The sequence below is a fragment of the Mytilus californianus genome, unplaced genomic scaffold (genome assembly GCF_021869535.1).
Source record: "Mytilus californianus isolate M0D057914Y unplaced genomic scaffold, xbMytCali1.0.p SCAF_50, whole genome shotgun sequence".
NCBI classification, from domain to species: domain Eukaryota; kingdom Metazoa; phylum Mollusca; class Bivalvia; order Mytilida; family Mytilidae; genus Mytilus; species Mytilus californianus.
In genome coordinates, this window is record NW_026262702.1 from 1,122,478 (window position 1) to 1,143,830 (window position 21,353).

Below are 21,353 nucleotides of genomic sequence, written 5' to 3' on the forward strand. Positions count from 1 at the left end.
TCATAAACAAAATAGACTTTTAGAACAATATTCAAAAACACAATGACTATTAAATTTTAAATCATATTGTTCAAGACAAATCTGAAATCACAGATCATATTTGAAATAAATTAACTGAAATACCAAAAGTCTGAAATCAGAAAAAGATACAAATTTGTATGAGTTTTTCCCTGCCACAGATGTTTGATCAAAGATATTTTATAAGTGTAGTTAAGATTAACGATAACGGTCCAATCTTCTTCAAGTAGACATTTTAGGAATCTATTCAATACATTGGTTCATTCGGTAACCATACTGATTTTGAAACCATACAAACTACTTTTTTTTGTTAGCGTGTCTGTCTAGTACAAAGCAGGGTAAATATTCATATTACATTAAAACATGTTCTCGTCCTAAATATGTATATTAATTTGCCGCTGGACGTTAAGCAGCCATCCATCATCATCATCATCATCATCATCATCAGCAGCAGCAGCAGCAGCAGCAGCATCATCTTTGTCTTTTAAACTACCTGTTCAGTGGGAACAATACAGTTTCAGGTGGATAACTGTTTAACTAGATAATTTTAATCTATATTGTCATTAAACTATATATAGCATGTGAGAAATCGGTAAACAAAAGCTATATCCATATGGTGCCTTCCAGGAACGCTTACATTGTATGAAATATCTATTCCTCGAATGCCAACAAAATAAATGTAATTTAAGTGAATGTGTGTTGTTTTCGGGGAAAAAAAACTTTAATTATTTGAACTATAAGGTAAAACATATTTGCACCATAAAATCATCATCTTTTTTTAAAATAAAATTAAAATGAAAACTAAGTATAAATACGCATCCACGTTCATTTTCTATATAGAGATTAATCTATCTATATATTACATTATACATTTTTATTAACAGGTAAACTCCTAACTATCCTACTTTTAATTTAGCATTGCACAAGTCATGTCTTCTTTGATTGTCCATGACGTTAAAACACTAAATCCCTGGATGTAATTTAGTTGATTTTAGTCTTTGATGCATCATTTTTTATTATTAATTGTTTATTGCTTTCAACTAGCTTTCAGTAACTGCGAGTACTCTCAAATCGTACTTTCGTGTTAATTAGACCTGTTGATACAATGTGTAATGTATTTTTGAATGTTTACTTATTCAGAGTTATATCTAGTCTCACTATTTTTGATATATACCACCTTTGATTATAGTTTAGTATGACGATAAATTTTCACTTTTGTTCTCGTACTAGGAATAACAAATTTATTTATTTTGTAAAAATTATTTCCGTACTCCATGTATACCTTACAACCAAATTATTTTTATTTACCTGTGTACGTTATTTTATTTGGCGGTATTTTGTCCAATGTAATGGTGGTCTTTCTGATATTAGTAATCATCTAACCCCCTTGTTTTATTAATTTTGTATTTACATTGTGTCATAGATCAAATTTATTCGTTCAGTGTATGTTCACTTGTTTTTGTTAATATGTCTTTTGATTGAGTTAAGCCATTTCAATTGATATTTTAAAGTGTGTCTTTCTATGTTGTGATGTTACACTATTGTTTCAGGAAGGGTGAAAGTTGGCGCCTATTAAAACGTTTAAACCCGCTGCATTTGTTTGCATCTGTCCTAAGTCAGGAACCTGATGTTCAGTGGTTGTCGTTTGTTGATGTGGTTCATTAGTGTTTCTTGTTTTTCGTTTTTTATATAGATAAAACCGTTGATTTTCCTGTTTGAATGGTTTTACACTAGTCATTTTGGGGCCCTTTATAGCTTGCTGTTCGGTGCGAGTCAAGGCTCCGTGTTGAAGGACGTACTTTGACCTATGATGGTTTACTTTTACAAATTGTGACTTGGATGGAGAGTTGTCTCCGATTGGCACTCATACCACATCTTCTTATGTCTAATTAATGATATAAATTACAAGGAATTATAAGGAAAATGATATTAGACCATAAAACTTTACAGGTAAAGTAAAGTTTGTAAAATGAAATATCTTTTTAAAAAAATGAATCTGTTTTTTAAGTATAATAAAAAAATCCTCAAAAAGGCCTGCATGCTTCTTTCATTTCGAATAAATGCATTTGTCGAAAAACCCAAGTGTATGACCTTCAAACATCATACAGCAATAACGTAAATGTTCGTTTACTGGCACGACATATTGTTATGTTACCTATAGTGCAAATAAAAGAAATTGAAAACGCCTGGTTTCACACAGTGGAGGAACAAGATAAAACTTTACTCTTAATATCGATACCAATAGGCTCACTGACTATGTTAGTGGTTGTTGGTTAGAATGTAACCGGCATTTGTGGACTCACAACAGAACAGAAGGACAAACAACAATAAAGAATGCATTCTAAGATAAAAAAAAGTATGCAAAGCTTTTCTTTTCCGTCTCATAGAGCTTCATCACATGTAACAGAAACTTACCAATGCATATGTCAACAACTTCAGTACGCTGCAGATGGAAAAGCTAGCTAGGTGTTTACGAAATTAAGGATACACTGACAACCTGAAGATCAAACATCAGAACAGATCTAGAATTATTTATATAATTCAATGCGTAAATGCTGCCACCTATCTACTACACTGGGACTAGACTGACAATATAGTGTATTGTGATGTGACTGTTCATGTTAATTGTACACAAGTTCTTAATGTAGATGTGATTGAAACTTTTTACTGTTCTTTTAAAATAGAACAGTTACACATACGTTTAGTGTCCAAACGTACAGTAAAAGCCAACTCATCTAACAATTACCAGATATACTTTGTAAATAAAGGCAATAGTAGTATACCGCTGTTCAATTGTCATAATTCGATTAAGTGAAAACAAATTCGGGTAACAAACTAAAACCGAGGGAAACACATCAACTGTAAGAGAAAAACAACGGAACAACATGCAGAAACACTGAACTACAACAAAAGCAAATGCCAACATACATAGAAACGGACTATCTGATAACAACTGCCATATTCCTGACTTGGTACAGGTAGCCAAACCTCCCGCTTATATGGTAATGTTAAAAATACCGCTAAAATGACAACACTACGTGACAGGAATACAGTACAACAAACAAACGCATGAACACTCAGCACAGAGAAATCCATAAATAAATAATATAATAGTACATTACAACATGTAAACAGCAGAATAACAACGGTCCCATGAATTTACGACAGCACACAAAAACCGCTCACAAAAATTATCAAAACCTTTCAGATTTATTTGTCTTTTATTTGTATTTGAATGAATAATAGTGCTAGCGGCAATAAAAGGGATTTTGCGTTCTTCTCTCTACGTATGCACTTTTATGAAATACATATTTACTATAGAGTCATAATGGGCAACTTCTACATTCATTCACAAAAAAGTATAGGGGAAAATTTCAGAGCTCGTATTCTGAAGAGATATAGAAAGGATATATATTTAGCCATGTAACTTAAGGTGTATCACATATCAAATTTAGAAGTTAGAGGAAATACGAACTCAAGACACGATAATCATTTTCAAATTTTTTGCCAAGTTTGAATGACCATTTTCATTCGTGATATTATGAATTACTGTTACTTATTCTGAATATTTGTTTATGCTATTATGAAGAACACCGTCAGAAGACCAGCTGTGTTTTCAATGAAAACAATAAGTTAAACTTGATAAGTAATTGAAGAGCTGAAATTGATATGGATAGTTAACATATTGTAACAGGTGACCTTTCATTTTTTTATCATTTAACACGTAAACACTCAATTGTATTACCAAAAGCTAATAGAACAGTGATCACGATACAAGGATTATTTAGGTAAGTTATTTTCTAAGGTAATAAAACAATAACAGTTTTGTAAACAAAAAAAAAAAGCTGCAGCATCTAAAAATTGTATGTTTTAAAAACATTTATGCAGAAACACATTTAATTAATAATTTAATTTCAGTTTCAACCGTATGTATCTCTCATGAATCAAACAACTACACTCTGCTAAATTAGTACTAACAAAGTATATCTACTAACAGATATATCAAAGTTTCTTTTAACTTATTTACCACAGCACAGTGTTTAAGATACTAATTTAATAAGTTATTAAATTCAAAAAAGAATCTGAAACGAAAAAGGATCTGAAATGAAAAAAATATATTCTGGAAAAGATTCTGTTGCGTACCCATATTAGTGTTTATTCCAATTCAATGAGAAATTTAACACAAAGTTCATTTCAAATTATAATTGTATTTTGAATACTCGATCTAGCTATGATACTCAAAGAAGTATCCCTTTTATAAAATATGTTGGAAATATAACTTTTTCAGAGCAATAGGAATTTCAACATGAAAAGCATACATATCAGAAATTAAAATCATTAAATTGCATTCAAACTATCTGATTTAGTTAAATACTCCAAATAGAATTGTAAATAAAAAAAAGACATTTGCCGAAAACAATAGAATAGTATAAGATGTAGGAATTTCAGTAATAATATAGTTTTTAAACTACTTATTACTTAAACGCCCGAAATGAACTTCAGATTTGGTATGTTGACCTCTCTTCCATGGAAAATTGACCACAATCCTCGCCCTAAATGTCAGAAGTTTAAAATATCTTGGCATTTTTTATTCTGTAACTTATTTTAATTCTTATAAAATATCCGAGAAGAGTAATTAAGAATCAACATCACAACACTTTCTCACCTGCTTTTTGTCCCCGAACATGGACATTGTCCCCCAGATTTTAGAATTTCAAATATCATAGCATATTTACTATTTACCGTGTTATAATGTCCAAATAAGTATCCTCTCAAAAAGCAAATGTTTGAAACCTATAATAGCACTTTTTCTGAGCCATTGTATTTTGAACCAACTATCATGAAAACCCACCTCCCCAAACCTATTTTAAATGTAGAATATTGGATTGAATATATGAATGCATTGTTTCAATGAGTTTACAATGACTTAACTATTTCTGTTTCATATTGCAGCGCTACATAATGATGTTTGTACATCTCAAGTTGGCTTTCTTCGTATTGACTTTCATATCAATTGTAAGTATACAAATTATTTAACATTGCTTTTTGGACCACATCAAATTAATCAAATCAAAGGTTGTCTTTAAGACTCTTCCGCTTCAAAAATATCTAAATTAGAATTTTAATAAAAAATCAACATGAAAAAAAGTTTAGGAAACGTGATAAATTCTAATTTGCAGACCTTGTTTCCGTAAGTTTTCACTCTTTGTAACCCATTCTTCAATTTTCAAATAAAAGTAGTAATTCGGTTCCAAAAACATGATAGATTGATTGAATGATGTTTTCTCAAAGTATATATTTCATACATATTCAGTGACTAAAATAAGAAGAAAAAAACCAATCATGTCGATTCTGTAAAGTGGGTCGACTGGGATAAATGGCGGGAAATTCAGACTGCTGATGGAAAATGAAGAATCTAAATTAAAGTATGGGGCAGAGATTCTGCCTCGTGATAAGATATTTATAAAAACATTATAAAGTAACTGTACACCAACCTATTTTCGCTGAGGGTTTTTTCCTGATGTAGACTTTTCTAACCGACCTCGCAACAATTTATTTTAACAATTTTCTTCAACAACCTAACCAGTACACCAAGATAACTATGCAGCCAACTAGGTAAATATACGATGTTACAAAAATGTATAATAAAGGCTCCGTATATTAAATGGTATGTGTGCAATTTCTTATCGCGTATTATTTTTCTAATAAGAAATCTCCGTACTACTTATCCTAAATATTAGAGAATACTAACCTTTTGCTTTGTTAGATAGGGGACGGGAAAATTAATGTAATTTTGTATTTGATTTTTTTCTTAAAAATTTCTTTAACCCAATCATCATGATCATCAAGAAATAAAAATTATTGTTAGAATTTAAATTCTTTTCTCATTGTGCAAGAAAGTAAATTATCTTACCGTGAAACTCTTACTGGTCATTTAAACGGCGGTAAATACAAATTTGAGGGGTTTTTTTTGTATTTTATTTGGTGGGGATGTCACAGAACAGCATTTTTTAAAAATGCATCTTTAACATCATAATTTAAGAATTATCTATCAAACTCCCTTTTCGGCAGTTTGGGGATCAACATCATGCACAATTCGCCGTTGCTGTCTGTTGCACTTTTTCTGATTTTTAGATATATGGCCTTATTGTTCGCTAGCTATTATTCGACAGCTTCGGTCTGGTCAGTTCAAGTGAATGATTCTTATTTTACGAATCTGATATTTTTATGTGAGCGAAGCAAAAAGTAAACTCGAATCGGATAAAACTATACGGTCGATTTCTTACTAAAACGATATTTGTCTGTTGCAGCAACTATGTTCGAATACACCACCTTTAGCAGAAGGAAGAGGATGGTTTTGGAAACAGCTTTTAAAACCTACGTGCATGGGTTGTGCAGGAATTTGTGAAAGAAAAGTACCCGGACGATGTGCGTGTGAACCTGATCCAAACTGTAGATACAGAGGACGTTGATTGTTTCTATCATTAACTGATTAAATCGTTTAAAAAATTTGATATTGCTTTTGAATTTTTAACAATATATTTTTTATACTAAAAAATCTTTTCCAGATTTGGCCCAAACTTTTAAGAATTTGTATTGCTTCAATGCTCGTCAACTTCCTATTTTATTTTGTGTTTCACCTGTTTTTGTTCTAGTGCCACTGATTAGTTGCGTCTGACAAACACAAATTTAGCCCGGTTTATTTGATGCGTTTTACTAAATTATTAAGCGTTTTGTGATTTTAAAGAGATGTGGGTAAACGTCAGCCCAAACTTCTTCAACGACAGATCATAGGTACTTGGGGACAGAAAATTTTTTTTAGTCCTCCCCCTTTTTCCCAAAATACGTTATTTTTTTTGTTTTCTATTAATTTCAATTATGTTCACGTTTTTCTGTATCATATAAACATAAATAAACTAGAAATAACTTTTATTTGCTATTTAATATCAATTCCAAGTTTACTATCCACAGCGGTCACTGATGTATTTATAAAAAAAAAAGAGCCAACACAGAATAACAGGATTGCAATCGCTCCGAGTCTAGACAAGTTGAGAATAGATTCATGAGGGTGTGGATAGGGGTTTATAGAATAGAGAATGATGGGCAAAAAATATAAAGAATAGAGAAAACTGGACCAAAAAAATAAAGAATAGGGAATAATCAGGTGCTATATAAGATATAGAGAATAATGGGCAAAAAGTATAAAGAATAGAGAAAATGGCCTAAAAAATTAAAGAATACAGAAATGAAAGACCCCCCATCCAGACCCTCATACATACAGACAACAAAATATCTGAATTCAGCATCATCAGGTTTACCAATATAAACGTTTATCTACGAGTACCTAAAATATAAGATTGTGTATATTTTCTTTTCTAAAATTTACAAAAGATTAGACCGTACGGTGACCGGTAACGTTATCAATGACCACAAAGGGAGCACTATCAGACTGCAAAATATGACAGTTGCTTTAAAATGATTTGTCAACGTTTAATTTGTACAATTAGAAATTTGGCCACGGCTGTTTATTTTTTTTTATGTTAAAATATCATTTTATGTTATGTTAAAGTGGTGTCCCTAACGAATTGAACATTTCCCATGGAAAATTTTCCTGTATAACTTGAGGGAATTCAATGATGGCAGTGATAGGAGAAAAATATAAAAAGTTTATTATTGGGGTGACATTATTATACTACGTCTCCTGTTATTTCTCGATAGTTTCTCTTTCTGAGTGCAAAAAAACTTTTTTCAGTTAACATTTAATGCCGGAATCATATGGTATTTAGAGCCCCATTGATCCCGGGGTGAATTTTCCATAGCGGAAAGTAGCGTAAATGCTCTTATAAATTAAAACGTTGACCTTTTAGGGTTTGGAGTTCAATTGTCCATGGTAGGGGTCAAAATACCATGCCTTAAAAATAGCGTTCCTAATACTTGATGAAGCATTTTTATTATACCACGTAGCTTCAATGTTTTGATTATTTAAAACTCTGATATATAAAGGGATTATTTTTTTCATGGAAGGGGTTAAAAATACAAAGGTTAAGAAAATTTATCTTAAATCTTTTCCAACATATATTTTTCATTCAAGCACTAATTTCAACATTATAACTAGAAAACTTAAATGTCAGCAAGGCCCGCTTGCAATTTTGTGTGTGATGCAGACAAGGAAATCATGTTCATGGGTTGTCAATTTTCATAAATCTTGAAAACAGCAGTTAATTTGAGATATTTTCTTGAAAACTATAAGTTTTTTTAAAATCCCAGCACTATCTATTTTGGCGGAGGTCCCGCAAATGGTGGGCAGCCAATAACCTTTGACTCAAAGAACCATTTTGGAATAGCAAATTGTACCTTCATATCTATTTCAATTGAAATTCTAGCAAAAACAGATGTTTCTCAAAGTCTTTATGCTTTCACAAAAACTACACATAGCTTACCGTGGACAAGAAATATCTGCAAACATCTTTTCCAACTTGTTTTATTCATACCGAATATTAAAACTATATACAGTATTTTGACTATCTATTTAACTATCTATGATGATTTGAAAATATGTCTACTATAGAGGGTTCAGTTTTCTATGGTAGGGAGTCAAAATACCATGGCTGAAAAAGTGTTATAAACTCTTCTCAACAATTTCTTTCATTCCACATACTTAATGAAGCATCACAATTAGAACACATAGCTTAATTGTTTTGATTATTTGAAATTCGGATATCTATAGTGGGTTCAAATTACCATGGTTAAAAATATTGATCAAAAATCTTTTCCAAAATATATTTTTTAGTGCAAGCACTTATTACATTACAACATGAAAACTGAAATGTCAACAAGAGCCCCGCTTGTCCACGTCATATCTTGTTGTAATACTATTTCAAGTAGGTAATTCACAATATTTGTGATTTTTAACAAAATTTCAGTTTTCACCACATTTATGCTCCACGTTTAATAAGAATTTGTTTTACAACGGGAGATGATTTTTAATATCATATTATACCTATGTACCAATAATCAAACTTTAAACTAAAGTTATAATGCTCCTATAAGTATTTGGCATGATAAAACAATGTTGGAAAGGATGTTTTAAGATTTCTGCTAACTATGGTATTTTGAACCCCTCCATGAATTATTGAACCCCATCCCTAATAGACCTCATATTTTCAAATCATTAAGGCTATTTAAAGTTTGAACTCTCCGATAAGTATTAAGTATGAATGAAACTAATTAAGTTACCCTCCCCCTCTAATAGACCTAATCTCATATGTTTAATTGTCATAGCTATTCAATCTATAGCATATATGGATAATGCTTCAATGAGTACTTGGTATCAGTAAAACATGTTCGATAGATTTTTTAACATTTTCATTTAGCCATGGATTTTGACACCCCTCCGTGGAAAATTGTCCTAATAGACATCATCTACGAAAAGATTTTTGTTTACATTTTTACTTAGCTATGGTATTTGAATTGATACCTCTAAATATGGAAGTAAAATACTTCTATACTGTTTGCTAAATATCAAGATCGAAACCGTCCCGAGTCTATATATACGTTGTGGATAAATTTAACAGAAACAAACCAAAATCGTGCGGTGTTTGCTCGTTCTTTGGTTTCTGGTGGAGAATTGTCTCATTTAGTTTTACAAATGTACATGTACGAATCCAGGATTTTCAAAAGGGGGACTGGCAAGCCAACGTTTGGAGTGATACTTGCAAAACGTCTATGCGTTTATCACATATGTAACTCTACACCCCCTGCCGTAATTTGTACCTACAGTTCTTTTAATGACTGGCTACGCCCCTGCTCTGTAAGGGGGCCCAGACCCCTGCCCCCTAAATCGGCCTCTGATGTATGTCATATACACTATAACATTCTCCAAATAACGGGGGGAAATAATATATGCTATACGACAACTTCTAACGAGGTTCCTTACTTTGGACAGATACATGGAAATGTGGTCGAGTTAAACTAGATTTGTGGATCTTATTTTTCCCTCCTGCTTTGTAGTATCAGTGGGTTAACTGAACGTGCATTAAATAAAATACAATAAAGACAAGTTCAAGAAAAGCATTTTACTCTTGTCTGTTTACGATTATGCTATACATATCCTATATTTGGTACCGAAAATATCCTATCATATCTTTTTTTTTCAAACTAATTAAGTTGACCGTCTGAATCCCAATTGCCCTCGTATGTTTGTCTATATAAGATTTACTGTTCCACAGGGGTATATATAGATTTTTTTAAGAATCAATTTTGCCTTCTTACCTACCCAATATGATTTAATAGACATGTTTTGTTTTTGCCTAAAATTAAATGAAAAGTACCATACAATAGCTGTAGAAAAAGTTATCTTGTATTTGGCAAATATATCTGGTGGATAGTTGTTCCATTGGGGATAGGTATGAGGGTACTCTCCTAAATGATAGAACTTGTACTCGTTGTAACTCTGGAAATATGTTAAATTTAATGATGACCGCATTCATCTATTTAAAGAAATAACTAAAAGTTGCCCCAATTTTCTGTCTCAACTCAATAGATACACTGACATGGCTTATGAACACAGAAAATATTGAGTAAATTCTCGCTGCTGCTGGTAAATTTATTTCTAAAATTGTTAATGGTGTGGCTTTCTTTTCTGCTTCAGACACGAGGATGACTGTGTGAATAACACAGCTCATGAGCTTCGCCCCTTGATGTCTGTTGCAGTAGGGAAACCGACGCTATTCTCAAAACCTTTTACTGCAGTATATGTTATTTGCTGTGAATAAACTTGAACTTTTGTTACATTTATATTTGTTTCTCTGCATCAGATATGAGGAGGTTTGTTAGAGCTCTTAAGCTCACAATCCTAGAGCATCGTACCTTGATACTTGTTGCAGCTAAACAATCAAATATATTAATGTTATACATTTCCAGCAAAAATATAAAAAAAATAAAATAAAAAAAACTACAAATAAAATCAAGTGAGAGTACATTTGCCACATCTATGGAGCAGCAACTCTTAAATGCTTTTTTTTTTTATTTAACATATAATAGCCTTTATCACACTTTATAAAATTGTAAGTGTATTATATGAATGTCATGTAAAATACTGTATGTTGTAAAGATTATATTTGTTATTTGTGATCGCTACGTCAATATGAAATACTTTTTAGACTTGCTTGATAAAGACGGCAAATACTGCGAAAAATAGGAATTATACCATTTAACATGTATTATATACTTTAGAATAAAAGAACAAGAAACGTGCACGCGAGACTGCAATTTATTTTCTATGTACCTCATAATTAATCTTGCCTTAAAACTGTCAAAACCTATCAAATCGACTCTCTAATCACAGGTTTTTTTCTTCACCGCATCTTCATTTCATAAACATGATAAAGTGTCTCAAAATCGTAAATTTAAAAATAAGAAGATGTGGTATGATTACCAATGAGACAAATCTTCACAAGAGCAAGAGACCAAATGACACAGGAATTAACATCTATAGGTCACCGACCCACAGTATTGCTAGTTGTGGTTTTAAGACATCTTTTAGAACTAAATTAGAAGATGCTTTCTCTTCTGATTTTTTCGCATTTTGTCATGTCTTTTTTTTTTTTTAACTTAAATTGATATTATGGCATGGTTTTTTTTTTTCATTGTTGAATGCCGCACAGGTCCCACTAGTTTTAACATCATTTTTAAGATATTTAAGTATGGACAGTGAAAGATGGATTGTATCAGAATTAAATGTGAAAAAAAAACATAGTTATAAGTATGAGGTATAACTAAACAATAGAAAATTTAATATTCAATGCAAACAATGAAAAATAATCAGTATCCCGAAATCCTGTACACAAGCGCATATATGCAACCAGAGACATATAATACATATATTATACGTTTCAATATAAAACCTAGTCCAAATAATCATAATTATGACGTTTTGTACGGCTTTTTTATTTTTTTTGGACGCCTTCCGTCATAGGAGGGCGTAATAGCAACAAACAAACAAAAAAACCTTAGAAGTCATAATTATTTGGATCAAGGATTTATACATATAGTAAGTCTTATTTGGACTATATAAAACCATGAGATATATGTCTCTGATAAAACCAACTCATCAACGGACCAATGTTTTAATATCCTGTTCCTGACAATATAATTTAAGGCCTTATAAAGCCATTAACAAATAAATGAGATATTTCATTCGTGATCATTGTTATTTTATTAGTTGTTACATATGCATGTATCATGTGTAGGTTGACATGTCCTCAAGATACCATAAAATCATTTAACCGGTACATAACCAACCTGAGCTTTGATAACACATAAATGTAATCATTGAAAAAAAATCTGATATTATCATCACTGCATATCATCTGTAGAAAAAAATATATTTCAAAATGCTTTGATGTGCAAAAATCAATAGAAACAAGGTTTTACAGTTCATCAGTGTAGAATTTTATTATCTTTTAGTTGTGCATATTTGAATGACTAACCGGAAGTTCGCACCTGTAAACCGGAAATAAATCGAACAGAGCAAAGAAAATCATGGTAAGCAGTTGGAAGTTAAAAACTAAGTTATATACGATAATATTTCTTTAAATATGTCTTTTATTTGAAGTATAATAACCCGTATTTCTTTCTTTTCAGTCTGCACTCACGGAAGATCAAATAGCCGGTAAGAAAAGTTTACAACAAAGTTTAGAAGCGTAAGGGAGGGGCTGGTATTTACACTTAAATATGCTGTAACCTTTTACCAGTTTATAGGGTGTTTTTTTTTGTGCAGAAAAGTTTAACCATATCAAGTTAAAAATTAATGAAAAACGAGAAATGACTATGTATGACCTGTATTTCCTAGTTCCTGAATAAAGGATTTCTGACAAATTCTGTCAAAAATCTCTACATGTGATGTACAGTAGCAATATCAGTATACCTTTGCTGGAGCATGGATCTGACAAATTTGTCCCTATAAACAGATTTTCCAGAAAAAGATATCAGCTTGACAACAGACCATAAATAGTTGGGACTTTGAAATTGGCAATAAGTTGTGGCAATTTGTCTGCCGTTACTGGACTTCAAAGACATTCCTGTTAAATTTGATGTATAGGGAAGTTGCATCCCTTTTGGACTACTAACAATGTAGGACACTGAATGGTATGTACAGTTTGTCAATTTCAATTGACATACAAGTTAAAAATGCACTTGTGTACATACAGATTTTTTATTATTAAGCATTGTTAAGCGATTTGTTTAGCGAAGACTATAGTATACCCTATAAAATTTCTGCATAACTTTCAATTTTGGTCCAAGGCAAACATGTATACTTGTATCTTCTCACAATACAATTTTGTAAGTGTTTCAATTTTTATCATAGATATTCAGGAAACATTCAATTTGTTTGACCAGAGAGGAGATGGAAAAATTGCAGCTGCACAATTGGGTGATGTATTAAGGGCATTAGGACAGAATCCTACAGAACATGAAGTCAAAAAGTGTGGATACAATAATAATCCAGGTATAAATTAAATACAATGTTAGAGTTATTCATCACATTCATATTAAATAAATTTAGACGGTAATAACTTGAAATCGTATGGCCAACAATATAATTATACAGGAAAATGAAAATGGGGGAAATAATTTAAGGAAGCAACATGTAGGCATATCTAGTTATGGAAATGGAATAATTATCAAAATCTAGGAAACAGTTGCCAAAAGTGATCCTATTGTTGATGAATACTTGGGTTTTAAGAATTAATGAACATTGCACAGGAAGGACGATTTTTTTGTTGCTTTTCAACTCTTGAGTAGCTACACATGTACATGTAGTGGCATTTTATGCTGAATATTGGAACAGTCAAAAACTGATTAAGTTTAATATTTGATAGGCCAGAAGCAGACCAGATTTAAAAAAAATCATGAATGAGAATGACAATAAAAATAATCTCATAGCACAGTCAGGCTAGTAAAATTTAAAACATGTTGTATTGATATGCATGTCATAAATGAATGTTTGTTAAATGTGTTGTTTCTAAATTTCCATACTCTTTCAAAAAAAAAATTTAAAGGAGATATGGGTATACCTCCATGACCTCAATGAAACAGTAACCCAATGAAACAAATAACCAAAAAGACATCTAGTGGGCAATATAGTTATCAACATTGACCGGTCATGCAGGGGTCTATACAATATGGGAATCTTATGCTCATGTCGACGTATAACACATGTTTTACCATCATTTACAGAGAAAAATTATCTCTTTGAAATAAATAGAAATTTTGAACTTAAAAACAATTTTTGAAATGTTAAGTAAAACTTATGGGGAAGCTGAAAAAATTTTAAAAGGTAAGGAAATAAAGATCCTTATTCAATCTGAGGATGTGTTCAAATTGTACTGTATTTCATCAGTGTAAAATAATTGTAATTACTTTTAATCTTACATGTATAATTTCAGATTCAAGAATTTCATTTGAAGTCTTCCTTCCCATCCTCCACACTGTCAGCAAGAATAGAGACTGTGCAACCTATGAAGATTTTGTAGAAGGACTACGCATGTTTGATAAAGAACAAAATGGCTATATATCTTCCGCAGAGCTTAGACATGTCCTTACTTGTTTAGGTGTGTTTATATGTTTATTAAGGTGGAACATCACTATATTTCCTGAGATAGAATTTTCTTATACTTTACCAAAATGCAGATTTTACCATGCTGTTTTATAAAATAGGATAAAAAGTATGGGTCACCGTGCTATTATTAAAGCTACAAGTCATACAAAATTGCCCAATTTTGCATAGATAAATCATGAAAAAACACTTGTGAATAAAAAGAAATCTATTAGATAGAACTTTTAAATAAAAAAATAAGAAGATAGGTTTTATAATATGCTTTAATAGAAAATAAAAGAAAAAAATGGTGCCACCAACTTTTTTTCGTGCTACAAGGAAAAACTGAAAATTTTATAAAAATGTTTACTATAATAGTTATCTCCCCTTATATGGCTAACTTGAATAATTGAATCAAACAAAAAATAATAATTTGGTATTTGTAAAAACTGTCTAAATAATGCAATAAATCACTTTTTTTCATATAACAGTCTTACACATTAATTGCCAATCTGCCTTAAAGCAAAGAGGTAGTAGACCGATTGTATACTGCTATTTTACAATCCAAGGCGGCTGTATACAGTAAATCTACCTGAAAAAATTTGATAATGCAATGAAAATATACTACAGCTAGAATACAGTGGATTAACTTATACATGTACCTGCACTGACTCATTGTATCCATTTCATTAGGTATACATAAAAGATTATACTCCTGCATCAAGTCAGGTAGTTTTGCAAATCATTAAAATATTCTGAATTGTATAAAAGCTTCGCCTCACCTGATATGAATTTTATTGACTTGATAAATTCCCGTATTGGCACACTGTGTAACTAATAATAGCTTTCTGAAAAACCATGAAAAGCTTGACATGCCTTTGCATAAAAACTCCAGTAAATAATTTGTTCATTTTGATAGGTGACAGATTATCAGATGATGATGTTGATCAATTACTGCAAGGCCAGGAAGATGCACAAGGCAACATTAATTATGAAGGTATATATGTTAATCAGTCCTCACTGGTTATGCCAGTTGATACTATATTTCAGACTTTGTTATTGACTGAAAACTGTCATAAATGAAGATCTTAACACAGTTTTCTAGAAGTTATTGATGTGGGTTTTCCTGATAAATCTCCAACAAAGCATTTGTTATTTCTTTAAATTTTACTTTCTGTGGAACCCCAGAGCTCCATTCATGTGTAAGATCTATAAAGATATCTGTGAAGTTGACTTGGTATAATAATAAGGAGATGTGGTATGATAGCCAGGAAGACAATTATCCACCAGAGTTCAATGATGTGGATTTAAGCAATTGTAAGACACTGCATGGCTTTCAACAATGAGGAAACCCCATACCGTATAGTCATTTATAAATGGCTGCTCATAAAAATGTGTGTGTTTACATAAGTAACAAAAGTAGAACTGGCAACATGGTCTATGTGTAAACCAAGGGAAGTAATTCTAAAGGACCAATCACATTCAAGTAATTGTAGATATGCAAATCATATAAGAACTATGGAGAAATAGATCTAAAACCATAATAGTGCACAGGTATATTACTGTGGGTTCATTTATTTTTTATGTGGATAGAGGAAAACCTACATTTTCATGGATATTTAATTTCATTGTTTTGCCAAGGTCTGCATACAAGCCTATAAAAAACTTTTAATTCGTTGAACATTTAAATTCGTGGTTAACCTGTACCCAAGAAATGCACGAATATTGGTATCCAAAAAATAATAGTGAATCCACGGTAATCATGGGAACTTTCAAAATAGTTTGATGTCTTATAGTTATCCATCAGATTATTCATCTGTAAACTGTCAATGAGTTGCTCTGAATTATTTCTTAATGTCTAGTAAATACTGTTGTCACCAAAAAATATATAATTGTATTTCGTAAGGTTTAAACTACCTGACACTTGTCTTATCTTCGAATCTCTTTGCATCATAGAAAAAAAGGATATGGGTTATCCATCCATGACACAAAATTAGTACATGCACAGCAAAAAAACATACAAAAAGCATTTTAGAACAGCGCTTTTATAGCTGTTCTTCATCTCAAAGTCACAGTGAGGCCTTCAACACGGAGCCAAAAAACTCTCACCCCACTGCAAGTTTAAGACGGCCCCTAACACCAGCTTTAGCTGAATTCTTTGCAAAAATGATTTGGATAGACTTTGTAAGATCAAACACCACCAAATCGGGCCTGGTAAAAAAAAGAAATACTTGAAAGTAGTACATATTTAAAACAAAATAGTTCCTATGCATAGATAAAAATATAAAACTATGTAGAATATATTTTAGTAAATTAGCTATCAGATGAAAGGTGAAGGACTGGTAATCCCTGTAAAGCACATATTGACTGATGATTTTGAATAATACAAAAATGTATGAATGAATTCATAAATTGAGGGCATATATTGTGTACATTTTCAAAATTTCACAACATTAAAACTTTGAAACTGAGATAACATTTAGTAATCACTATCATATTTTATTTCTTCTCTTTTACAGAATTTATCAAGATGGTTATGAATGGCTAGACCAGGACGTGACTATTTTAAAGAGACATATTTTATATTATAGTTATTTTGTATTAAATTTGTTAGCGATTGTATTTAAACTCAATGCTTATCATATACATCTTTGTTAGTAGTTTGTACTTGTATCAGCAATAACAACACTAAACTACGATCATGCAATGTTTTTGTTTATAGTTTGAATCCAGAAAACAATGTTTTTTGTAACCTCTGGCAATTGTCGATTTAACCATCAGTGTTGAGATTTTTTTCCTCCATTTTTAAAAACCATTATAATTTATATTGCCAAAATTCACTGATCATAAAGATCATGCTGAAGCACCTAGGTGTGCAGTCTGTACTAATATTAGACATTCCAAAGAACAAAAAATGTCTCCATAAACATTATTCTCATTGAAATGGTTATCATGAATATCAAATACATACCTGTAATGTTAAAGTCAGTCAGTATTTGAAGGAATGAACAAAATAAAAGTACAAAAAAGTGTGATTTAATTTGTGAAATTTATAGTTGGACCGAATGTATAACATGGTATGGACCTGGTAGCAATTTATCCTACTCCACAGCAATATTAAGCACAGTAAACTGGGTTCCTGCCATGTAGTTCTACTGTTTGATTTTTTTTAGCATTGTTTATAAACCAGAGATTGTTACTACACATCAAAATATCATTAAGAACAGTATTGAGTTTTTTGTTTTGAAAAAAAGCTAGTCAATATACAAATATATCATATTTAATCATTTACTGCCAATGAAATTTAAATTTAGCAACAAAAGCCAAACAAACTCATATTTATTGGTGCCAGTCCAGCAAACTCCTGGCTTTCATTTATACCACACACAAAACTAATGTTTTTAGTATATTGTAGGCAATAAGCATACATGTAGCTGAAATTTCAGGAGAAACAATCTTTGTACATATCATATAAGAAATAAAACTTGAATTTCTCTTGATATGGTTTTGACATTTTTGATAAATTGACGCACATCTCTAAGTTGGCTTTTTAGAGTAAACCTTAAAATTATCAACACAGATGGAATTGAATTGATTGAAGAGTTTTCCTTAATTTATAGGATCTTCTATTATTATTAGCTCACTGGGGCCCGAAGGGCCCTATGTGAGCTTATGCCATCACTTGGCGTCCGTCGTCGGCGTCTGTTGTCGTTGTCTGCCGTCATAAACTATTTCAAAAATCTTCTCCTCTGAAACTACTGGGCCAAATACCTTCAAACTTTAACTAAATGTTCCTTAGGGTATCTAGTTTATAAATTGTATCCGAAGTTTTGATCCATCGACAAACATGGCCGCCATAGCTAAAAATAGAACATAGGGGTCAAATGCAGTTTTTGGCTTATATCTCAAAAACTAAAGCTTTTAGAGCAAATCTGACATGGGGTTCAATTGGTCAAGATCTATAAGCTCTGAAATTTTCAGACGAATCAAACAACCCATTGTTGGGTTGCTGCCACCGAATTGGTAGTTTTAACAAAATTTTGCAGTTTTTTGTTATTATTTTGAATATTATTATAGATATATATAAACTGTAAGCAGCAATAATGTTCAGCAAAGTAAGATCTACATAAAAGTTAATATGACCATAATTGTCAATTGACCCCTTAAGGAGTTATTGCCCTTTAAAGACAACTTTACACAATTTGTTCATCAAGTTTGCTAACATTTAAAAATCTTCTCTGGAATGCAGGTGAGCGATTCAGGCTCTTGAGAGCCTCTTGTATTGATTTATAGCTTCTTACAGTACATGCATATTTAGGATGATGGCTATGTCTTTCTGAAAATTTCTAACAAATAATGAAATTGAACTAAAATTATGCAAGGATGATATTAAGTTGATTTGGTATTCCTGTGATCATCATTACAGAGCTGTGCTTTCCATTGGACTGCTCTTTTAACTTAATTGCACTTGGAAAATGCTTTGTACCCTTGCAAATATTGTATGGTCAGAAAAAAGTTGGAATGCCAAAGATGTATAAATACAAGCAAGTTATGTTCAAAATAGTTTATACTATCAAAAACAATCTGAGGTCCAAACTTTGTCCAAGTTAGTGAGTTATAAGAACTTTATTTTGCAAAATTTTTTTAGATTTCTTAACTGGGTATCACAATGTACACAATAAGTCTGACAACACCAGAGGAAAAATTCTACTACTGATGGTGTAACAGTCCATTTGAGAAATTATGAATTTTGTGTTAATCTGACATCCAAGATGGCCATTACCATTTTACATAGTTTCACCTAAGACATTGGTGGGAAATACCTGTAACCACCTTTGGAAACTGGTGTTCAAATTTAATTGTATCAGGCTGATAGTCCTTAAAACACAAATTTTTAATTTTGGTCATGATTTAGAATTCAGGGTAGCTACTACTTCTAGAAAATTCTATGACAAAAATTTAAAAGCAATCAAGTGAGCAAAATACTATTCTTTATTGTGTTTCTATTTTAATTAAGAATATCTATGTGCCACCATGAAACACAACCAATAATGATTTGAAATTGAAACTTTTTCCCCACAATTTTGTATCCACATAACAATTTCATATCACAACTGCTTCATAGGGAAATGTGTTTACTTGATATACATATATAGTTGATCAGATACATAGATCAAGTACCACATGTCATGCTTGGACTCCTAGATATGTAAAGCTAAAATATAGTTAATATCTAATTTCAGATGCAATTGCTGTCTAGCTTAGATTCATAGTTTTGTCCTTGTAATAGAATTAAAGATGAAGAAAATCAAAACAAGTCCACACATGACTAAATGTCTTGTCTACTTGACATGATTGAATTATGTTGACAATCTGTTATATGAAAATTTTACTGCAAGTATCACACACACTAAAAATTATCAATAATCCATGACAATGAGGTCAAGTTCAGATGAACCATGCTAGACAGACATGTACACCTTACAATCATTCCATACACCAAATATAGTTTACCTATTGCTTGCACATGTTATAGAATCTGATCAACTGACAAAATAATTAAACACAAAAACTTACCATTGAACCATAAAAATGATATCAAGGTCAAATGAAACCGGCCATGTACATTTTACAATCATTCAATATACCAAATATAATGGCCCTTTGCTTATAGTATCTGAGAAATAGACCAAACAACACAAGAGTGCACACGCTGAAATGTCTCGCCTTCTTTACTAATCATTGATATGTTGATAGTTCTAAATATAAAGCTTTACTACAACTATCACATAAACTTAACATGATCCAAGAAAATGAGGTCAAGGTAATATAAACCAAACAAGAATTACATGTACACCTTACAATCATTCAAAACACTAAATATAGTTGACCTATTGCTTATAGTTCTAAGATACAGACTTAACCAAGAAAACTAAACATGGACTAATGAACCAAGAAAATGATGTCAAGGTCAGATGAACCATGCCAGGCAGACATGTACACAGCTTGCAATCCTTCCATACAACAAATACAGTTGACCTATTGCTTATAGAAATAGAAAAACAGACCAAAACACAAAAACTTGACACTGAGCTATGAACCGTGAAAATGAGGTCAAGGTCAAATAAAACCGGCCAGACTGACATGTACATCATAAAATATTTCCATACACCAAATATAGTTGACCTATTGCATAGAAAAAAAGACCAAAACTCAAAAATTTAACATTGACCACTGAACCATGAAAATGAGGTCAAGGTCAGAAGACACCTGCCAGCTAGACATGTACACCTTACAATCATTCCATACACCAAATAAAGTAGACCTATTGCATACAGTATAAGAAAAACAGACCAAAACACGAAAACTTAATTATAACCACTGAACCATGAAAATGAGGTCAAGGTCAGATGACACCTGCCAGTTAGACATGTACACCTTACAGTCCTTCCATACATTGAATATGCTAGACCTATTGCTTCTAGTATCTGAGATATGGACTTGACCACCAAAACTTAACCTTGTTCACTGATCCATGAAATGAGGTCAAGTGAAAACTGTCTGACGGGCATGAGGACCTTACAAGGTACGCACATACCAAATATAGTTATCCTATTACTCATTATAAGAGAGAAATTAACATTACAAAAAATCTGAACTTTTTTTTCAAGTAGTCACTGAAACATGAAAATGAGGTCAAGGACAATGGACATGTGACAGACAGAAAGTTTGTAAC

At 31.6% G+C, this 21,353-nt stretch overlaps 1 protein-coding gene and 1 long non-coding RNA gene across 2 annotated transcripts; both read left to right on the forward strand.

The window, feature by feature from the left end:
* The first annotated feature begins 3,698 nt into the window (after positions 1–3,698).
* Positions 3,699–6,533, forward strand: LOC127703779 (uncharacterized). The gene is made up of 3 exons (XR_007983039.1): positions 3,699–3,806; positions 4,972–5,034; positions 6,330–6,533. It is a non-coding gene; the product is annotated as an uncharacterized LOC127703779 (long non-coding RNA).
* A 5,944-nt stretch (positions 6,534–12,477) lies between these two features.
* On the forward strand, positions 12,478–18,117 carry LOC127703778 (myosin-2 essential light chain-like). Its single transcript, XM_052207859.1, has 6 exons — positions 12,478–12,564; positions 12,664–12,691; positions 13,388–13,528; positions 14,469–14,633; positions 15,537–15,614; positions 17,137–18,117. Exons 1-6 carry the CDS (start codon positions 12,562–12,564, stop codon positions 17,163–17,165), a joined length of 444 nt encoding a protein of 147 aa, XP_052063819.1. The 5' UTR covers positions 12,478–12,561; the 3' UTR covers positions 17,166–18,117.
* Positions 18,118–21,353: the final 3,236 nt, after the last annotated feature.